The 22,704-nt window shown below is 41.7% G+C and overlaps 2 protein-coding genes across 4 annotated transcripts in view; both read left to right on the top strand.

Moving 5' to 3' along the window:
- LOC129734467 (E3 ubiquitin-protein ligase KCMF1-like) overlaps positions 1-22,704 on the top strand; it is a 52,760-nt gene that overhangs the window by 16,002 nt on the left and 14,054 nt on the right. Inside the window, exons 2-3 of one of the 3 annotated variants that reach the window (XM_055698019.1) lie at positions 10,743-10,910; positions 21,007-21,143. In XM_055698019.1, the coding sequence (XP_055553994.1) occupies positions 10,743-10,910; positions 21,007-21,143 (305 nt within the window). Of the gene's footprint in view, positions 1-10,742; positions 10,911-21,006; positions 21,147-22,704 lie in introns of all 3 variants that reach the window. The other 2 variants (XM_055698018.1, XM_055698020.1) reach the window with 2 other exon arrangements.
- On the top strand, positions 14,034-15,651 carry LOC129734474 (uncharacterized). The gene has a single exon (XM_055698033.1). The coding sequence runs from the start codon at positions 14,649-14,651 to the stop codon at positions 15,357-15,359; it is 711 nt and encodes a 236-aa protein (XP_055554008.1). The 5' UTR covers positions 14,034-14,648; the 3' UTR covers positions 15,360-15,651.

Genomic DNA, 22,704 nt, shown 5'->3' with positions numbered 1-22,704 from the left:
GTCTGAGTAGCCTGAATATATGCAAGTCCATGAGACCCAATGCGATGATGTATTCCAGTGTACTGAGAGAACTGGCTGATGTAGTTGCCAAGCCACTCTCCATCATATTTGAAGTGTCACAGCAGTAAAGTGAAGTCCTCAGTGACCAGAGAAAAAGGGAAACATCATGCCCATTTTTAAAAATGGTAAAAAGGAGGACCCTGGGAACTACCAACCAGTCAGCCTCACCTCTGTGCCTGGTGAGATCATGGAACAGATCCTCCTGGAAGACATGTCAAGGCACATGGAAGGCAGAGAGGTGATAAGAGACAGCCAACATAGCTTCAGCAAGGGCAAATTGTGCCTGACTAATCTCATGGCCTTCTATGATGGAGGAACTGCATCAGTGGACAAGGGAAGAGCTATGGATGTCATCTATCTAGTCTTTTGTAAGGCCTTTGATGTGGTCCCCCACAACATTCTTGCCTCTAAACTGGAGGGAGGTGGATATCACTGATGGACTCTTAAATAGATAAGGAATTGGCTGGATGTCTGCATCCAAAGAATTTCAGTCAATGGTTCAATGTCCAATTGGAAACCAGTAATGAGTGGTGTCCCTCAAGGGTCTGTACTGGGACCAGTACTATTTAATATCTTTATTAATGACACAGTGTGATTGAATGCACCCTCAGCAAGTTTGCAGATGACACCAAGCTGAGTGCTGCAGCTGATTCACTAGAGGAAAGGGATGCCATCCAGAGGGACCTTGACAGGCTTGAGAAGTGGGCCCATGTGAACCTCGTGAAGTTCAACAAGGCCAAGTGCAAGGTCCTGTACCCGGTCAGGGCAATCCACAGTATCAGGACAGACTGGGGCTGAATGGATTGAGAGCAGCCCTGCAAAGGAGGATTTGAGGATATACTGGTGGATGAAAAATTGGACGTGAGCTGACATTGTGTGCTTGCAGTCCAGAAAGCCAACTGTATCCTGTGCTGTATCAAAAGAAATGTGATGAGCAGGTTGAGGGAGGTGATATCTGTGTGTCCTGTTGTGTCCCATCCTGTGTGTCATCATCCTGCCCCCCCCCCCCCCCCCCAAAAAAAAAAAAAAAAACCAAAACAAACCCACACCCATAAAAATCATTGCTGCTTTTTTTTGCAAGAGCTGATATATGTGTTGGGAAGTCCAGGAAAAAAAAAATTATACGTTCATGTTTAAGATACTGCTGTAGAAAACCAACTGTACCTCTGCCACATGTCTATTGTACAGTGTCAGGCAAGTCAAACTTTATTGGGTGCTTATTAATCACTTGTTACTTGCTTTCTAGATAACTTGTACTTTTTATGTCTAACTTCTGGATTCTGGGGGGTGAAAGTGAAGTGAAACAACTCCTTTTAACCTTGTGTTTACACCCATATGTATTATGAGCAGAGCTGAAACTCATGCTCATATCTTTACAATAGGGTCAGACAGCTATCAGATACTGTAGCAGTGGACTCCACAAGTTTGATAACTGAGAGAGAACAAGATCTGGGGATCTGCTTCTACTCCAGGTTAGGATGTGGGAGAGAAAAGGAGTCTCATTTGGAGAATAACTCCTCTTCTGCCAGTCTGGCCTGGTACAGGCCTGGTTTTCTTCTTCCTTTCTATTCAACTATAATTCTACCTTGCCTTTGGCTGCAGCCTCAGTCTTACAAATTCATTTTGGAAACACTTTAGTCAGGTTACTTCCTTTTCCGTGCTGCTGTACAATGATGTTGCGTGTTGAAATTCAGTAGTATTCTTGTATGTAATTCCATTAGTCTTTGAGAAGGATCAACCTGCTTAGCACTCTGTATAAGTTACAAAGAAAAGTTTAGATAACTGGCACTTCTCTTCTGGAGAAGAGATGAGTGTTAGGCTAGTTTTGTATGTATGTTGGATACCTAAAGGATTTGGTAATTCTTTCTTAGTGTATTAATGTAGGAAGGACTGTAATCAAGTTACAGGCCAGAAGGCTAGTTCTTGAATGCTTAACTGGAATGTTATAGGGGAACTACCCACAAACATTGCAGTACTTCAGTGTCCTGTTAAAACGAAAGGGTTTTAGTCTAAATTTTTTTTCTAACCTTGAGATATTGTTCTGTATCCACAGCTAAATCTTGCTGTCCTCGCTGAGCTTTCTTAGCCAGGAACATTTTGTACTTGAATATCAGATGCAGCTTTCATGTCCATTTTAAGTAGGTTTTATAGTGATTGGGGGATAATGTCAGTCACTTCTCACAAGTAACAAGCACTAGGACAAGAGAAAATAGCCTCAAGTTGCACCAGGGGAGGTTTAGATTGGATATTAGGAAAAATTTCTTCACCAAAAGGGTTTTCAAGCATTGGAACAGGCTGCCCAGGAAAGTGGTTAACTTGGGAGTGTTAGTAGCTAGTTTCATTGTGTCCAACCATTAACCTAAGTTCTAGTTCTGACTTAGTTTTTTGATAAGTGAAGCTTGCACTGCTTTATAATTTTGGCAGCTTAGATCTTGAGCTTTTCACTTCAGATGACAATTCATGTTAGAGACATCTTTACTGTGCTTTGAAAATATCCTTCATGTGGCTGCTTTTAAGTCATGCCAATTGAAATAGAATCATTTAGGCTGGAAAAGACCCTTAAGATTGAGTTCAACTGTTAACAGTACCAAGTCCACCACTAAACCATGTCTACAAGTCTTTTAAATACCTCCAGGGATGGTGACTCAATCACCCCGCTTGCTACTTGGGAGAAGAGACTGACCCCCACCTGTCTACAACCTCCTTTCAGGTAGAGAGCAATAAAGTCCCCCCTGAGCCTCCTTTTCTCAAGACTAAACCCCAGTTCCCTCAACTGCTCCTCATAAGACTTGTGCTCCAGACACTTCACCAGCTTCATTGCCCTTTTCTGGACACACTCCATCCTCTACATCTCCCTTGAAGTTAGGGGCCCAAAACTGAACACAGTACTGGAGGTGTGGCCTTGCTGGCGTCCATGCTGAGTACAGCGGGATGATCACTTCCCTAGTCTTGCTGGCCACGCTGTTTTAGATACAAGCCAGGATGCTATTGGCCTACTTGGCCACACTGCTGGCTCATGTTCAGCCAGTTGTCAACCAGCAGCCCCAGGTCCTTTTCCACCAGGCAGCTTTCTAGCCACTCATCCCCAAGCCTGTAGCATTGCATGGAATTATGAGCCAAGTGCAGGACCTGGCACTTCTCCTTGTTGAACCTCATACAATTGGCCTTGGCCCATTGGTCCAGGCTGTCCAGGCTCCTCTGCAGAGCCTTCCTATCCTCAAGTAGATCAACACTCCCACCCAACTTGGTGTCATCTGCAAACTTACTGAGGGTGCACTCAATCCCCTCATCTAGATTGTCAATAAAGTTATCGAACAGAACTGGACCCAATACTAAGTCCAGGGAACACCACTTGTGACTGGTCACCAGCTGGATGTAACTCTTAAACTGGCTGGATGGCCAGGCCCAGTTTACTCTGTGAAGAGTACACCTGTCCAAGCCATGAGCAGCCAGTTTCTCCAGGAAAATGCTATGGGAGACTGTGTCAAAGGCTTTACTAAAATCCAGGTAAGCAACATCCACAGCCTTTCCCTCATCCACTAGGTGAGTCACCTCGTCATAGAAGATCAGGTTTGTCAAGCAGGATGTGCCTTTCATAAACCCATGCTGACTGGGCCTGATCACCTGGTTGTCCTGTACATGCTGCGTGATGGCACTCAAGATGATCTGCTCCATAACCTTCCCTGGCACCAAGGTCAGACTGGCAGGCCTGTAGTTCCCTGGATCCTCCTTTTTGCCCTTCTTGTAGATGGGTATCACATTAGCTAACCTCTAGTCTTCTGGGACCTCCCTGGTTAGCCAGGAGTGTTGATATGAAATGATAGAGAGTGGCTCAGTGAGCACTTTTACCAGCTCCCTCAGTACCCTTGGGTGGATCTGATCCAGCCCCATAGACTTGCGTGTGTCTAAGAAGTGATGTAGCAGTTTGCTAACAGTTTCCCCCTTGGGTTTTGGGTGCTTCATTCTGTATTCCAGCTCAGGGGACTGGGTGCCCTGAGAACAACTGCTGTTACTGTTAAAGACCGAGGCAAAGGCAACATTAAGTACTTCAGCCTTTTCCTCATCCTTTGTCACTATACCCCCTGCATCTAATAAAGAATGGAGTTTCTCCTTAGCCCTCCTTATGTTGCTAATGTATTTGTAGGAATGTATTTTTTTTTTTGGTATCTTTTATGGCAGTAGCCACATGAAGTTCTAATTGGGCTTTAGCCTTTCTAATTTTCTCCCTGTGTAACCTTACAATTTCCTATAGTCCTCCTGAGCTGCCTGCCCCTTCTTCCAAAGGTCATAAGTTCTCTTTTTTTTTTTTTTTTTTTTTTTTTTTTTTTTCCCCCCCCCCCTTAGTTCCAGCCAGAGCTCTCTGTTCAGCCAGGCTGGTAGTCTTCCCTGCCAGCAGGTCTCTGGCATGTGGGGAGGGCCTGCTCCTGCACCTTTGAGATTTCCTTCTTCAACAGTGTTCAGCCTTCCTGGACTCCTTTATCCTTCAGACTGCCTCCCAAGGGACTCTATCAGCTAGGGTCCTAAACAGGCCAAAGTCTGCCCTTGAAGTCCAAGGTAGCAGTTCTGCTAAGCTCTCTCCTTTTCTGAGAATCAAAACCAGCAATTTCACGATCACTATGCCCAAGACAGCCTCTAACAATCATATCACCCACAGGTCCTTCTCTGTTCACAAAAAAAACAGATCCAGCGGGGCATCTCCCCTACTTGGCTCACTTATCAGCTGTGTCAGGAAGTTATCTTCCACACACTCCAGGAACCTCCTAGACTGTTTCCCTTCCACTGTATTGTATTTCCAGCGGACATCTGGTAAGTTGAAGTCCCCCATAAGAACAAGGGTTAGAAATCATAAGACTTCTCCCAGCTGCTTATAGAATATTTCATCTGCCTCTTTATCCTGGTTGGGTGATTTATAACAGACTCCCACCATGATATCTGCCTTGTTGGCCTTTCCCCTGATTCTTACTCATAAACACTCAACCCTTTCATCACCATTGTCAAGCTCTAGACAGTCAAAACTCTCCCTAAATAGAGGGCTACCCCATTGCCTCTCCTTCCTTGCCTATCTCTTCTAAAGAGCTTATAGCCATCCATTGCAACACTCCAGTCATGCAAGTCATCCCACCATGTTTCTGCAATTGCAACTTCATCATAGTTTTCTAGCTTCACAGTGGCTTTCAACTCCTCCTGTTTGTTGCCCATGCTGCATGCATTGGTGTATATGCAATTTGGTTGGGCTATTGGCCCTGCCACCTTTTTAGGGGGAGAAGCCCAATGTGACCACTCAGGTACTTCTGTGGTTTCTATTGCATCAATAACCCTTGTGTCTTTTCTGCCATGGGGATCTCCATCTGCTACTGATATGATTAGGGTGCTGTGTGTATTAGTATAAGGACATTTCAAATGTGCTCCAGTGTACTCAGCACATCAGGGAGCAGGCTGAATGATCTCACTAGCCCACTGTCCCTCAAATATTGGCATGCTGCTCCATGGCTTATCTCTAGTGAACCTTGTTTTATGCCTTTCCCCCATAAAATCTAGTTTAAGGTGCTCTCAATGAGCTCTTCTAACTCTTGTGCAAAGATCCTTTTCCCCCCTTTGAGAAAGGTATACTTCATCCATTGCCAGCAGGTCTGGTGTCATATAGATCAACCCATGATAAAAACCAGCAAAATTCTGCTGGTGATACCATGCTTGGAGCCAGATATTGATCAGCTGGGCCTTTCTGTTTCTCCCAGCATTATTCCCTGCAACTAGAAGGATAGAGGGGGGAAAAAAAATAAATGTACTTTTGCTACTGATCCCATAACCAGTTGTCCCAAGGCCCAGAAGTTTCTTTTGATTGTCTTTGGATCTCCTATTGCCACTTTGACACTACCTACATGAAAAAGCATTAACGGATAATAATGAGGGCTGTACCAGGGTAGGAAGTTTTCTCATCACACCTTTAACCTGGGCCCCAGGGAGACAGCAGACTTCCCTAAGAAATTAGGCTTTCTGTTCCTCTCAAAAGAGGCTCTCCTATGACAGTGACTCATCTTTTTTTATGGAATTGGTTTTGACATGGTGCATAGGCTGACTTAACCTTGGTGACACCTCCATGCTAGATGAACCCTCATCCTTGTAATTGTTCGGTTCCACTTGCATAGCCTTATACTTATTATGCAGGGGCACCTGGGAAGGTAAAGGTAGTCACAGAGGAGACATGCCTGCTGCACCAGGCAGGAACTTGTCACCATTGCCTTCTATCCCTTAAGTCACTGCAATGTGCTGGGTGGAAAGAGGACAGGGAACTCTGTATCATCTGTCCTGGGGAAGGTAAGGTGCAGTTCCAGTAGCTTATCTCCTCAGACTCCCTGATACTTCTCAACCTACTTGCCTCCTCCCAGAGCTCTGCCATTAAGCAGAGGAGTTCTTCTACCTGGGTGCACCTCCCACAGCTGTGCTCACTACTGCTCTCTGGTACTGTCATAAGAGTAGTGCACACCCTGCAGTCTGATACCTGCGTAGAGCTGCGATGGAAAACACGGTGCTGTCTGGGAAGTTGTGGCAGGTGCAGAGTTTAGAGAGGATATGGCCTTCTGCCAGCTAGATACCATTGCTCCCTGGCGTGGCCAGCAGAGTTACAGCACCCTTCTGTGCAAACTGCTATGCCACACCCTGTTTCCCTGCCCTGGTCACTAGTGTTTCCTAGGGGCCTCTATTATACATATGGGGGCAGCCTGGGGGCTTGGCTGCTATTACTCCTGGCATAGCTCAGGTTTCATCAGCTGCTATTGCTGGCTCCTGGTGGGTCTCTTCACTCCCCTGACATTTCCCTAGTTCAGATCCCCCCCCAATGCTAGAGTGACTGTTTTACCAATAGACTGGGTCAGTACAAAGGATGTAGAAGCCTAATTAAAGAAGCGAGTTTGTCTTTACTTACATATGTTTAAAGCAATAGAATAGTAAGTGAAATAATACAGCAAGAATAAAACAAGGTAGTGTACCTAGTCATTATTGCATATGACAGACTATAGCAGTTAAGAAAGATACATCGCTAATTGCCCTAATACTTTACCATCATCCAGATCCACAGTTGCTGGGGAGCCCTAGTTACAGCAAGGATTTGGAGAACCTTTCCCAGCAATTGGGAGATTTCTAAAGTCACTGTAAGAGTGTCTAGCTTTTATGCTGTTGAATAAACAAGCTCACCTAATTTCAGATGCGGAAACATCTGGTTTCACTCTCCTCTTGGATCCCACCAAAGCCTGGCCCAGGGCTCAGGGAGGAACCAAGGGAGTTTCCCTTATCTACTTGATTTTAACCACTGGTTTGCAAACAAGGCCATATATCTGGTTTCGTAGCCTTGACTACCTACATCTAAGCAAGGAAGGATGCGCTATATCTTTGCTAGTGATTATATTCTAAGCTACATCTTTCACTAATGATCATGCATATTTTGCTAATGATTGGATACTAAATATATATATAACATTCACTTGGTGGGCTCATCTAGAGGTCAGCTTTGGCTCAGGGCCTGTTGTTCAGGCCTCAGTACTTCAGTGAGCCACTGCAGATCATGCCAGCACTGGTGCTGCTCACCTTGGTGACCATAAACTATGTCTTTTAATTTGATTGTAAGGGGATGAGGTATTACTCCTTACTTTGTAACTGTTATTTATTCTAATTAAAATCTTATTTTTCTTAGGTATACATTCTGAGTAGGAAGTAATTGGAGCTTAATGTCTTCAAGTAAAGAGTGCTGCTTTAAACGGATGTGTTATCTTTAACTGTTTTATATTTACGTCGAAGTGTTGTTTTTACTTTGTCCGCTAGTTAAGTGGAATTCAATATTTCTGTGCTTTTCCTATGAAATACTGAAACAGGATAGAGCTAGTCTTGGATAAGACTGACAAAGGAAGCAAGTTATTTAAAACTTTGTCTTGGACTGATATCCTCGAAATGCTATTCCTGAGGTCTTTTGATAAGCCTGAAGTCTTGCATATCCTGTGAGAGTTGAATGTGAAATTTTCAATGTTATTTTTACCCATTCCTAATATTATCTTGATTGTCCATAGTATTTAGGGAAGCAAAATGGAAAAGTCTTTTACTGTTCAGAGAGAAAACAAGTTATTTCTGTTTATTCAAGGCTACTAATTTTTTTGATTTGGATGTTCAGGTTATCTTATTAGATTTCACACCCGAGTTTTGTTTGTAGGTTTAAAAAATAATCCCAATGTGAGGTGGCATTTGAACCCTAATATTATTCTAGTACTAGTTTCCTTTTCTTGATGTTAGGTTAGATGTTGATCTTAATAAATATTTCTCTCTTCTGTTTGCTTTTATTGGGGATTAACCAAATGTTATAGTATAAGAATAAGTTATATTTGATTGGGAAGATGAAAATAAATATGGAACTATATATATAATTAATATGATAGTATTAAGCATGTTGCACATAAAATGCTTGTGTGATAACTTCTTCTTTGAAATTTTCAGCCATGATAGAGGTGAAAAATGTGGTTAACTTGACATACCAGAATAGTGAGTCCAATGTGTTAAAGGAAAGCACCTTTTTTTAATTATTATTAATTTTTATTCATGGGACTGTTATGCATCTCTTGACTTGTCCATAAATTCAAAATGCTTACCTGTAGAAATTTATTGATATTACTAAGAAAGGAATACTGCTGACAATGCCTTTAGGAGTGAGGTTTGATCATTAAAAGGTATAATGTATTGAGAATCTTTAGGTTTTTAGCTCAATGCTACCCTTTAGTGTAATACTGTTGCATTAAAAAGCTAGCACATTTTTGTCCATCAGCAACAAGTTTTTTAACTAGACCTGGTAGGCCTAGTTATTCTGATTGTGAGGAGAGGCTACACTGGTATAAATGTCATTATTTGGGCCTCTTTATCAGTCTGCACGTGGGTTTTTTGTATTGATAATTGATACTAGAAAAACTGAAAAAGTCTTTGTTCTTTAATGTAAAATGTATCAAAAACTTTATTTTTAAATAAACTGGATTATTTCTCTTCTGTCATCGTTTCCATAAGGTCATTCTGGAGAAGATGCATGAGAACAGTTTCCATTGAATAGGAATTAATTTTAAAAGCTTTTTAAAAGTCACTAACATGTCATGTAAATCAGAACTTTGTGAAGAATCTGAATTCTTTTCACAACGACTTTCTTTGTTCCCTGCTTATAATGGAACCCTTAATGAGTGTGTGTTTTTCATCAAAACTTGAGATTAATATGGATGCATCCAGTTCAATTTAGCATTGTTATCTTTCTGTGTGTGTGTGGCTTTGTTTTGTGGGTTTTTTTAAGGGGCAGAGAGCCAAACTTCTAAAATGTTAATTAACACAGTTATAGGTTAAAAAGAACAGTTGAACTTATATGGCTTTTTTTTTTTTTTTTCTTGACGCTTTCCTCTCCTGTTACATTAAAGGATATGAAAGTAGTGTGTTATGCCATCTGCTGTCAGGTTATCAAAATGAAAACATAGTAATTCAGAGTGAAGAAATACTAGCATGGAGAGATGTTGAGATAATTCTCTATGTAATTTAATTTTGTCTTCTGAACCTGATGTTGCAAGTAGTAGTGGTGATTTGTGTTAATACTAAATTTTTATCTGATTGTAGAATTTATAGTTAGGAAATGATCATTGGGATATTTGCAGTTTTTGAGACCTTGTTGATCTTCCTCTACTGATCCTCTTGGAGTCAATGTCAGTGCTTTCTTCCAATAATTTGTTTCTATAACATATTTTGCATTTGCACTGAACTATGAAAAGCTTGTTTAAATTGATCCTGAAAGAGGACTTCAATCAAAATATCGCATGTGTTGTATGTACACGCTAGTTATTTTCATGAAGGCCCTTAATTTACTACTGCTAGTGAAAGAAGTTGTGGGCCTTGACAGATGAAAAGATGACGATGCTTCTTTTGTCTTTATCTAAATTAACAGCAGAGAGCTGAAATGACACAGAGAAAAATCTAAAAACCTTCAGAAGATAATGAAGCCTTTTCCTGATACAGGCAGTGTGACTGATTTACATGCAAAGATTGAACTTCCAAAAGGAAGAAGCTGAAGAGCTGATGCAACATAAAATTAAGATGTATTTAAAGTTGTTCTGTACTTCAAAATAGAATATCCAAATTTCTGCTCCCAGATATGTATATGTTGTGAAAAATGGTTGTGGTATTCTTCAGAATTGAACTATTAGAAAGTATAAAAATAAACACAAAAGCCAGTAAGGGATGGTGTTATGTGGTGGTGGTGTGTGTTCTTGTGCAGCTTCTGGGATGGTCTGCTGTGGCCTTTTTCTTTGCTCGTTTTCACAAAACTTTCAGATCAACCACTGTACTATTTAACCTTGAGAGTGTTTTGAACCAAGCTTCCAAAGGCCGGGGGGGGGGGGGGGGGAAGTGGTTAAAAAGAAATTATAGCCTAACCAATTATAATTTTGAGTGCTTGACTGTTTGGCTTGGGTTTTTTTTACTTTGAGTTTGACTTTCACTTTGGATGATTATTGCCTTTTTAAAGATATAAATATGCTTAAAATTGAATGTTATTGTGCATCAGCTGCATAAAAGCTTCTCGGCTGAATTCCATTTGTTGTTGGGGGGCAATAGCAACAAATCTAGATCATTAAAACAATGTGAAATTATTGTTTTCAAGCAATTATCTTTGTTCACAGGTGTCAGTTGTGATGCATGTTTAAAAGGAAATTTTCGAGGTCGCAGATACAAGTGTTTAATTTGCTATGATTACGATTTGTGTGCGACTTGTTATGAAAGTGGTGCAACAACAACAAGGCATACAACTGACCATCCAATGCAGTGCATACTAACAAGAGTAGATTTTGGTAAGTAATAATTTAATTCATATTAGAGCTGTTTGCAGTGGTTAAAAACTTGTATTTTTGTTTCACTGCTTTAGGAACTTTTTTCCCCAAATAGCATGCTGAAAATAATAGCAAGTTCCTGTCTCTGTGATAAAAAGCTTGTTTTCTCTTTGGTTCTAGCATCTGAAATCAGCTTTACTCTTTTGGATTAAGTGTTTTGGCACACAGCAAATTATCAGACTGTTAGATATCTATCTGACAAAAAGGATTACTCCTAAGTTAACTTCCACTACAAAAGGTGCAACAAAACTACATGCACACCCCTGCCCCCTTCCCTCAATATGTTGTACCAGAAAGTACCATGGTGAAGAAGAGAAATAGTGGCGAGAGTTTGGGGAAAATGCTGTTTTCTAGTTACATCGGGGGATGTTAATGCAGCAGGGGTGGTAGGCTGTACTGACTGTGGAAGACTAATGGCAAGGGCTAGGAAGTAATAGTCTTATTTGCCGTTTTCCCTGAGTTGTTTCTATTGTGTCATATTTATAACACCAGTGTTGTCATTCAGGAGGTATTTCCATAGCAGATCTTTGCATTAAGATGTTTTTGACGTTGGATGCTTATTTCTTTTTATACCTGTTTTAAGCCTGCATGGGTAATTTTTATTAAAAACTGTTTGCAGTGATTCAAACTATGTTAGTTTTGAAGTTTTTCAGCGCTCTTTTTTTTTTTAATCAAAAAGGTAAAAAAATTGAATATACACATTATGCTCCTTCCTATATGCATTTAAAGCTCAGAACAGCTGAATATGCCAATATACAGTTGCTTTCTCAGAGCTCTCTGAGCAGAGAATTCTCATTCACATGTAATTCTCAAGTACCTGCTTTCCCTAAGCCTGCCTTGTAATGACTTTGAAATCTGTGCTCTGAGAATCTAGAGTTTGGAAGGACAATTCTAAATATACAAATATAATTTTGAAAATCATATAATTTAAGTTTCTAGATATTTCTTCTTGGGCTTCACTTTTTTGCTTATTCATGAGGTAAAAATATTTGTGCAACAATCTATATTAATTCAATTTTCTGGTCACTATTTGAGATGTATGGTTCAGATTTATTTGTCCCCTGATGACAGTTATTCTTGCATGTTACATATAAGGTTAAATGGCAGCATCATCATAAACATTAAGTGTACGTGATTCATAGGGAAAAGAGGACTGACGTATGCTTGCTACGAAGCCATAAGTTAACAATCAGTGTTAAAAGTTTGAATGTTGCAATAAATTTTCCCATTGTATTGGTGGGAAGGACTTTTAAAAGTTAAAGTGACTAATCATGTGAATGTTCTGTGCATCTAGAAAACATTTTGTTTCTTGGAAACCTCAATATTTTTCTTTGAAAGACTCTAAACACACCTTTGGATTAGAGTGTGTTGCTGATGTACCCCTCATGGGGTTTTTAAAATTATAAGTGGACAAGTTGAACGGGGGGTATTCCCTGAACAACTGACCCCAGACAGCTGATTGCAAGAGACAGCAAGGGGTGGAGCCTGCACTGCTGGAGACTTAAGCAGGTGAAAATAATTGGCCCAGCTGATTGCAACCCAGGAGCATATGTATTCCCAGCAGGCAGGCACGTGGCAAAAAGCAGTGTCCTCTGCTTCTCCTGAGCTTCTAGCACCTAGTAAAACCAGCGCATCCACAGAGACAGAGCTCCTGTTCAAACATGCAATTGTCCAGGTTTCTGGCAGTGGGATATGTGAAGGGATATTCCTAGAGGTAGAAAGTGATTGCAAGCAAGACTGGGGGGTGTATGACCAGACTGAGGAACTGCTCTGCTTGGTGGCCGAGCAGCAGGAGGAGGTGAGTAGACTGAGGAGTATTCGAGAGTCTGAGAGGGGGATTGATCAATGGAGCTGTACTCTGTCATTTCTGATGCATAGAAACCAACTTAGCGTGGCTGTTATGGAGGCAGGTCCTGGATCTGCTTTGTGCCAGGAGGAAGAACAAACAGGGTGAACCGGAAGGCATTGGTATTAGTGAGACTTGGTGGAATGAGTTCCACAATTGGAGTATTGGAATGGACAGGGCTACAGGCTGTTCAGGAGGAATAGGCGGGGCAGGTGAGGTGGAGGTGTCACACTATATATGTAGAGGAGAGGCTTGAATATACAGCCCTTTCAGTTAGTGATGATGTGGTTGAGAACCTCTAGGTAAGGATTAGGGGGAAGGAAAACAAAACAGATGTTGCTGTGGGTGTCTACTATTGATCGCCCAGCCAAGATATTGGCACTGGTGAGTTACTCTATAAGCAATTAGGAGAAATCTCTGGATCATAGCTCTTCTTATGGGAGACTTCAACTTCCCAGACATCAACTGGGAATACCATACTGCTGTGATGAGCAGGTCTTGAAAATTCTTGAAGTTTATAGGAGAGAACTTGTCACAGGTACTCAGTGACCAATTAGGAAAGATGCCCTCCTAGACTTGTTATTTATGTACAGAGAAGGACTCGTGGGGGATGTGATGGTAGGTGGCTGTCTTGGCCACAGTGACTGCAAAATGGTTGAGTTTAAAATTTTCAGTGTAATGAGAAAAAAGGACAGCAGAGTTGCCACCCTGGACTTCAGGAGAGCAAACTTTGAGCTATTCAGGGAGCAGTGTCCCCAGGAAATCTGCTTTTGAGGGCTTAGGAGCCCACAAGTGCTGCTCAGTCTTTAAGAGCCACCTTTTAGAAGCACGGGAGCAGGCAATTCCACTGTGTAGAAAGTCAAGCAGGCAGGGCAGAAGATCAGCTTGGCTAAACAGGGAACTCCTCGTAGAGCTCAAGAGGAAAAAGAAATTGTATGATCTCTGGAAGTGAGGTCAGGCTTTGCAGGAAGATTACAGAGCTGTGGTTCATATATGCAGGGAGAAGACATGAAAGGTCAAAGCTCAACTGGAGTTTAAAATGGCCAGTGTTGCTTCAAACAACAAAAAAAGGCTTTTTCAAGTATGTTAATAGCAAGAGGCGGTCTAAAGAAAACATTGGACCGATACTTGTTGAAGACGGTCACCTGACAAATAAGGATGAAGAAAAGGCAGAGGCATTCAATGCGTGCTTTCCCCCCCCCCCCCCCCCCCCCCCCCTCGGTCTTTAATAATACTGATAGACCTTGGCCAATGTTATTCCAATCTACAAGAAGGGCATGAGGGAAGACCCAGGGAACTACAGACCTGTTGGTCTAACCTCAGTACCTGGAAAAATTATGCAGAAAATTATACTGAGTACTACTGAAAGGTATTTAAAGAACAATGCAATCATCAAGCACAGTCAACATGGGTTCACAAAGGGAAAGTCCCGTTTCAAGAATCTGATATCCTTCTACGTTAAGGTCACCTGCCTAGTGGATGAAGGAAAGGCGGTGGATGTAGTTCTTCTGGATTTTAGTGAAGCTTTTGATACTGCCCCTCACAGCATCCTTCTGGACGAGTTTTCCAACTGTGGGATGAGCATGCGCTGGGTGAAGAACTGGCTGAACGGCAGGGCTCAAAGGGTTGTAGTGAATGGGGCTACATCTGGCTGGTGACTGGTCACCAGCGGTGTTCCTCAGGGCTTAATTCTAGGGCCAGTTCTGTTTAATATTTTTATCAACTATCTGGATGCAGGAGTTGAATGCAGCATTAGCAAGTTTGCTGATGATACTGAACTGGGGGGTGCTGTTGATTCTCTTGAGGGACAAGAGGCCTTGCAGAGGGATCTAGATAGATTGGAGCATTGGGCTATGATTAATGGGAAGAAATTTCACAAGAACACATGTCCAATTCTGTGCCTGGGACAGAGTAATGCTGGGCACAAGTTGGGAGAGGAATGGCTGGAGAGTGACCCTGCAGAAAGGGATGTGGAGGTGCTGGTTGACAGGAGGCTCAATATGAATCAGCAGCGTGCCCTGGCAGCCAAGAGAGCAAACCGCATTGTGGGGTACGTTAAACACAGCATAACCAGCAGGTCAAAGGAGGTGATTATCCTGCTGTACTCGGCTGTAATCTTGCTGTATTCAGCATTGGTGCGACCTCACCTTGAGTTCTGCGTGCAGTTCTGGGCTCCACAATTTAAGAAGGATGTGAAGGTCCTTGAATGCATCCAGAGGAGGGCAACAAAGCTGGTGAAAAGGCTGGAAGGCACGTCCTATGAGGAGCAGCTAAGGACTTTGGAGAAAAGGAGGCTGAGGGGCAACCTCATTGTTCCCTACAGCTTCCTGAGGAGGGGAAGTGAAGAGGGAGGTGCTGATCTCTTTTCCCTGGGGTCCAGTGTTAGCATGCATGGGAATGGTTCAAAGCTGTGCCAGGGGAGGTTCAGTCTTGACTTTAGGAAACATTTCTTTGCTGAGAGTGTGGTCAAACACTGGAACAGGCTTCCTAGAGAGGTGGTTGATGCCCTATGCCTGTCAGTGTTTAAGAGGCATTTGGACAATGTCCTTAATAACATGCTGTAACATTTGGTCAGCCCTGAAGTAGTCAGGCAGTTGGACTACATGATGATTGTAGGTCCTTTCCAACTGAAATAATCTATTCGATTCTATTCTAAGTCTTTATGAACAAACAAGCCAGGAAGGTGGAAGAAACTTTGCAGTGAAGTAGGGACGGGGGCTGATCTGAAATGTTTTTAGGACCACTTACAAATTGTTTGGTTTCTATGGAGTATAGGAGATGTTTCTGTAGTTTGTCAGAAGAATTTAAAATATTCTTCTAGTGTTTTCATGTAGCTTATACTTGAACACTGTTCCCTTAGAATTGGTGATAGTAAAAGAAGAAAATGCTGAAGCTCAGCCCTTCAACAAGACTTTTTGTTTTATTAAACCTGGAACAGCATGAGAGGAAAGCACGTCACTGTATTCTGAACTGCAACAAGGGCTAATGGCAGAGAAAGCCAAAGTACAGTTCACCTTGTTGATTTATGCACCAATTTAAAATAAAGAATGTTTATAAATGTCTTTCTGCTTAGGCTTTAGGAAGGTTTATGACTTCATTCTGGAAATACTTATGCCTTACCTTACATTCCATACAGGATTGTAATATAAGAAAGTATGTACAGTGTGGTTAAAAATTGGATGCATAGAGAAAGTGTAGTAAGTTTTTTAAGGGTGTTGTATAAATAAGGAGGTAATGTGATTTAGAGGAACATAGAGGTATTTAGTAGATAATGAAAAAATATAATTAATGCTGCAGTTAGTCTAAATTTGTTTCAGAGTTGTCAGGTTAGTTGTTCTAGTGAAACTAAAAATAATTAACCAAAGATGTACAAGAAGGTTAAAAGAAAACATCCTGAAGGGAAACATCAGCAGTATAAAACTAAATGGAAAAAAAGATGGAACTGGACAGAGATGTCACTTGCTGTCTATGGAAGTATGGGTGGGAAACATAAGAATAAAGAACACTGGGAGGAAAACACCTGAAGTAAAAACAGAGTGGAAGACTGAAGACTTAACGGAGGTAGATGTGTGACTACTAGAATACCTTTCTATTGACAAAAATGAGAATTGTTGCTTGCAGTCAGATTTGAATAAAATATGTAAGGTTGTGCGTGTGTGGAGACTGTTTTAATGGGAATAAGCTCATTGTGGTGGTTATTAGTTGATGGAGTTGGGGAGTGGACAGTAGGCAAGATGGTGAACACTTTATTTTGTGGTAAAGAGGGAGGCAGGAGACTATATATATATATATTTTATTGCAAAACTGAAAGCTCAGAGGAGGCCAGTACCACCCACCCACCCCACCCCCTTTAAACATGGGGGGGAAGATATGTCATAGAGATGATATGTTCAAGATTCATCTGTAGTTGGTGATGAAGATGGACCTAAGGGAAGGACCTAAGTATCTCTGCTTCCATTCAGCATGCTAACCAGTAGGCAGCATTGTCTCTGTATAGAAAGTGGAGAGACTGTACTGGTAATCTGTGCTTGAAACCTTGTTAAAGTTATGGGTTGTGATGGGGCAGTGAACCAAGTAGATTCTCCTAGGTGTCAGGAATAGCTTGGGACATCTAATGAAATTACTGTGCAGTTGTATAACTCTGTAAGAGTCAGTGCAGCTGGCTCCAAGACAGACTCACCACTGGCCAAAGCTGAGCTAATCAGCAGTGTCAGTGGTGTCTCTGTGATAACATGTTTAAGAAAGGGTAAAAAACACTGTGCAGCGGTTGGGAGAGAGGAGTGAGAACAATGTGAGAGAAACAACCCTGCAGACACCAAGGTTGGTGAAGAAGGAGGGGGACAAGGTACTCCAGGCTCTGGAGCAGAGGTTCCCCTGCAGTCCATGGAGGACCACATCAGAGCAGATACCACACTGCAGCCTGTGGAGGACCACACACTGGAGCAGGCTCCTGGCAGGAACTGCAGCCAGTGAAGAGCCTATGTAGGAACAGGTTTCTCTGGCAGGATCTGTGGCCCATGGAGAATCTGTGCTGGAGCAGTCTGTTCCTGAAGGACTGTACCCTATGGAAAAGGACCCATGTTGGAGCAGTTTGTGAAGGACTGAATCCTGTGGGAGGGACCCTACACTGGAGCAGGGGAAGAGCATGAGGAGGTATTAGTGGCAGAGATGAAGTGTTACAAACTGACTGCGACCCCCCATCACCCTGCACTGCTTTGGGGGAAGGAGGTACAAGAACTATGAATGAAGTTGAGCCTAGGAAGAGGAGGAGGAGGAGGGTGGCGGGGGGGGATGGGTTTTTAGTTTTGTCTTTATTCCTTACCATCCTACTCTATTTTTAATTGGCAATAAATTATTTTCCCCGTGTAAGAGTCTGTTTCACCCATGACAATAACTGGTAAGCAATCTCCCATCTTTATCTCAACTCACAAGCTTTTTCATCTTATTTCCTCCCCATGTCCTGTTGAAGAGGAGGAGAGTGAGTGGCTTGGTGGGTACTTGGTGGCCAGCCAAGGTCAATTACTACAGTGCATAGGAGCTTTAAAATGCTGTGAAATATATACTAATGACAGGTTGCTGGAGGAGCTTTAGTTGTGTGTCATGGTTTAACCCCAGCCAGCAACCATGTACCACGCAGCTGCTTGCTTGCTCCCCCCCCCACCCGGAGGGGCGGGGAGGAGAATTGGAAAGGAATGTAAAACTTGGGGCTTGAGAGAAATTATTCAGTTGTTCTTAAACAGAATAAAAAAGAAAGAACATCAATAATATAAATAACAATAATAATAAGTTACAATGGAAAGGGGGGGAAAAGGATAAAACCCAAAGGAAAAGGGAGAAAGGAAAACAAGTGATGCACAGCACCACCTGCTGACCGATGCCCAGCCAGTCCCTGAGCAACGATCTCCGGGCCCCAGCTAACACCCCAAATTTATATACCAAGCATGAAGTCCTATGGTATGGAATACCTCTTTGGCTGGTTCAGGTCAGCTGACCTGGCTGTGTCCCCTCCCAGTTTCTTGTGCCCCTCCAGCACTCTGGCTGGCAAGGCCCAAGAAACCGAAAAGTCCTTAACTTAGTATAAACATTACCCAGCAACAACTAAAAATATCAGTGTGTTACCAACATTGTTCTCACATCAGAGCTAAAGTATAGCACTGTACTAGCTACTAAGAAAAAAGTTAACTCCGTTCCAGATGAAACCAGGACGTCATGGCCTTGAATTTCCAGAGACTTTGATCAGTATAGGAACTCATGTGAGACTTGGAAATGAATAAGCAGCACCTAGTGATTTCCAGCTTCACCCATGTTTGTGTTTATGAGCCTAGTTGGCTCACTAGTACCGTAAGTCAATGCACAATCTAGTATTTCTTCTGAATGAGGAAGGTGGAATTATGAATGATGACAGTTGTATTGTTTTTCAGTTCCTAGAGTGATGCTGGGAAAAGATACTTGTTAGACATGGTTTAAAATGCTGAATGGGCACAAACATTGGTATGCTGTCATAGCAAAGGACAGAAAGCATTGCAATAGGTCTACTTTAAGAATAGGGATGTGCATGTCTAGTAGTCTATAGAAATTATACTTTTTGCTAGAGCAGCATAGAAGTTCAGAGCAGACTTTCCAGTTTCCATGTTCCTGAAAAAGAATTGTTGACAGTGAGCCACAAACTCTATATTTGAAGCTGTTAGGATGCTTGATTTGTATTATGTGGAAGCATGTTATTTCCTCACTATCCCTGCCATTTTCAAGGGGTTAGACTAGGCAAAGAAAGTAATATGATTTTCCTGGAAAATTGTATTAAGAGCTTATATTGTGTTACTTCTGTTCACATCCCCAGTGTAAATTCAGCTCAGGTGCTTATAGGGTACAAGATCAAAACCCTCCAGCTACCTTTTGCGAAAACATGAACTGTGTACATGAAGTTAAGCTTTAAAATGCCAAGTCTGAGGTCTGGATAAATTGACTAGAATTCAGCTTGAGGCTTTACCAGTCTTAAACTATTAGATGATGATCCATTTAGTCATGCATGTCTTGCTAAGTCAGTTAGTGACAGCTGTGTTGGCAGTGTTAGACGTTGACAGCTGGGCATCAAATCAAATCCTTTGTAATCTGCATCATCACCTCAGTGTGTTCATGGCTTTGGTATGTGGTATCAACAACAGAATGTCCAGCAGAGTGTTTCTGATTCTCAAGTAGTTAGCCCAGCAAGCACTACTTAGCTCTGTAGCTGAACACTGAGAAACTGATGAATTTGTATGAAGAAAACCAGAGATTGTGCTGTTTCTTGCTATTACTATACTCTGAGATATTTCAAAAAGGTTGAAATATTGATGTGCTATATGGAAGCAATTGGCAACTTTTTCCAGACTTTGCTTTAGCAGAAACTAAAAAACACAGAATCTTTATAGCTAGAAAATGTGAAGCAAAACGGAAGATGCAGTAGCTTTAAGAGTAATACTGTTCTGATTAATGAAGCTTATTGATCACTGTTAAAGTACCACCTCAAGAAAAAAAAAAGGGAGGGAAAAAAGATTGTCAGCATTAATTTTCTTTAACTTTTTAGTTCAAATATTAGTGTGAAATCAGCATATTACTTGTATAATATTAACATTTTTAGTTTATGCATATTAAATTGAAATTAAGTTGTACTTTATGAAAATAAGTGTTATTAAAATTACTCTGGTTTCTGTGTACTTTCTTAAAGTAATATGTCTCCTCTGTCTACAAGGGCAAATTGTTACATTGAGTTCTGAATCAGCTTCTTGAAATACTGGTTTTGTCGAAGGAATGCTAGTGTATTTCTGAATGAGTGCCAGGAGGTTTGCAACTAGAGGGAAGAATATGCTAGCTCTGTGGTTGATGAAGCAAAATTGTTCTTTTACTTCCCCATTGAGATTGTCAAACATCCTAAAGCCATTTCCTTTAGGAAACACTATAGTTTCCAAATACTCTTAGGCTCGAAATCTAATTTAGTATGCCATCAAGTCCCCTTTAGAGAACATTCTGAGCCTAAGCATCGTCTTAGTGCTCTTCCTCTGTAAGCAGTGAAGGAAAAATTTCCTGGAGTGATGCAATTTAGTATGAATTTAGCATGGTTTGTTAAATCTTCATGATCAGTTTGTCTCATGTTAATTGCTAAATCAGTAGCTTAAGGGAGGCTGCTACTTCAGTAGTCAAGAAGTGTTGAAGTATTGAAACTGGTATGTAACACCTCCTTTTGCTTCACTAAAATTTCCCCATATTGTTAGTTAACGGCTATGGCACCAATATCAACATATTGTGTGCTGGTGTCACTGAGGCTTTTAAAATTATAATATTTAATATAAATTTGCTGCAAGTAAGGCTGTGAGAGCACAGTACATCTACAGTGATCTTATATGTAGTACAAGCTCACCTATAGTAAAAACAAGGGTGGAGGGAAAAGTGATGGTTTGGCAGCACCATCAGACTTTGCTCTTCCTGAATATTAGAAAGTTATGTTGTTTGCTAGTGAAAATTGTGTAGTCTGTCTATTCTTTTGGAAGTTGAGTCATGGAACAACTTTATAATATTGGCATATGCACTTTGTGCAGAATTAATATGTTTATTTTGATTAAATAATGGATTAATTTGACAGTGATTACGTGCACATAGGTGTATATATAAAGAGGTTATATAAATATAATAATGCTGCTTGAAAATAATCCCTCATAAAATAACATCTTTTTCCAGATTTGTATTATGGTGGAGAAGCTTTCTCTGTAGAGCAGCCACAGTCCTTTACTTGTCCTTACTGTGGAAAGATGGGTTATACAGAAACATCTCTTCAAGAACACGTTGCTTCTGAACACACAGAAACATCATCAGAGGTGGTAAGCCAAGTCACTTCAGCATTGCTTTTCAATTACAATGAAAGTATATAAAAAATTCCGGAAAATGAGTATTTTTTTCTTGAAATATGCGTTCATTTAAATACTGACTAGGAAGGTGTGTACCATACATACACACCATGCTGGTGTTTTCCCCTCTTGACTCTTTGCGCTACTAACAGTCCCCAACATAACGACCCTACATCTGTCTACAATATCACCTTTACCTCTACAGACTCTCACAGTACTCTCTCAGCAGTCTGAGTTAAGGTTATGCAGCTGAGTCCTTGGATCCTTGGTATGCAGGCTGCTAAATACTGGTGTTACAGAGAGGGTTAAACCCTTTTAAAAATAAATAGCTTTTAAATATATTGACTCTTTATAAAAAGTGGCCCTTGCTGTTTCCCTTTACCACTTGATTTTCCTGATTATTTCAACAATAACGATTGGTGCAGAGCAATTATACACTGTAATAATAGACTACTGGAACAATTGTTTTGCTTCTGGCTTTCTCAGTAAGATTCGACTTGGGGAAATTAGTTTAATTTGTTGCCAATTTAAACAGAGTAGGACAACGAGAAATTAGAACAAATCTAAAAAACACCTTCCCCCCCACCCCTCCTTTCTTTCCAGGCTCAACTTCACTCCCAACTCTTCTACCTCCTTTCCCTTCCCTGAGCAGCACAGGGGGACAGGGAATGGGGGTTGTGGTCAGTTTATAATGCTTTCTCTGCTGCTCCTTCCTCCTCACACTCCACAGAATCACAGAATGGTTAGGGTTGGAAGTGATCTATGAAGATCATCTAGTCCAACCCCCTACTAAAGCAGGTTCTCCTAGAGTAGGTCACACAATTGCATCCAGGTGGGTTTTGAATGTCTTCATAGGAGATTCCACAACCTCTCTGGGCAGCTTGTTCCAGTGTTCCAGCATGGGGGTCCTCCCATGGGATACAGTCCTTCATAAACTGCTCCAACGTGGGTCTTTCCTACAGGCTGCAGTTCAAGAATAGACTGCTTGCTCCTGCATGGGTCCCCCACAGGGTCACAGTTCCTGCCAGAAAATCTGGTCCTGCAGGCACTCCTCTCCATGGGCTGCAGTTTCCTTCAGGGCACATCCACCTCCTTTGGTGTGGGGTCCTCCATGGGCTGTAGTGTGGATATGTGCTTTTCCAGGGGCTGCAGGGGGACAGCCTGCCTCACCATGGTCTTCTCCACAAGCTGCAGGGGAATCTCTGCTCTGCTGCCTGGAGTACCTCCCTCCCCCTCCTTCACTGACCTTGGTGTCTGCAGGTTTGTTTCTCTTGCATTTCCTCATTCATCTCTCACAGCTGCTGCTGTGCAGCTTTTTTACCCTTCCTTAAATATGTTACAGAGAGGTACTACCACCATCACTGAATGGCTCAGCTTTGGCTGGGGGTGGGTCTGTCTTGGAGCTGATTGGAACTGACTCTGTTGGCCATGGGGGGCAGCTTCTGGTGTCTTGTTACAGAAGCCCAAAAGAGTCTTTAATATGTACAGCAAAAAAAAGGAGCATGGTGCAGATCAGATAAACTAATATTAG

The sequence above is a fragment of the Falco cherrug genome, chromosome W (genome assembly GCF_023634085.1).
Source record: "Falco cherrug isolate bFalChe1 chromosome W, bFalChe1.pri, whole genome shotgun sequence".
Lineage (NCBI taxonomy): Eukaryota > Metazoa > Chordata > Aves > Falconiformes > Falconidae > Falco > Falco cherrug.
This window is presented reverse-complemented; position numbering and strand designations above follow the sequence as displayed.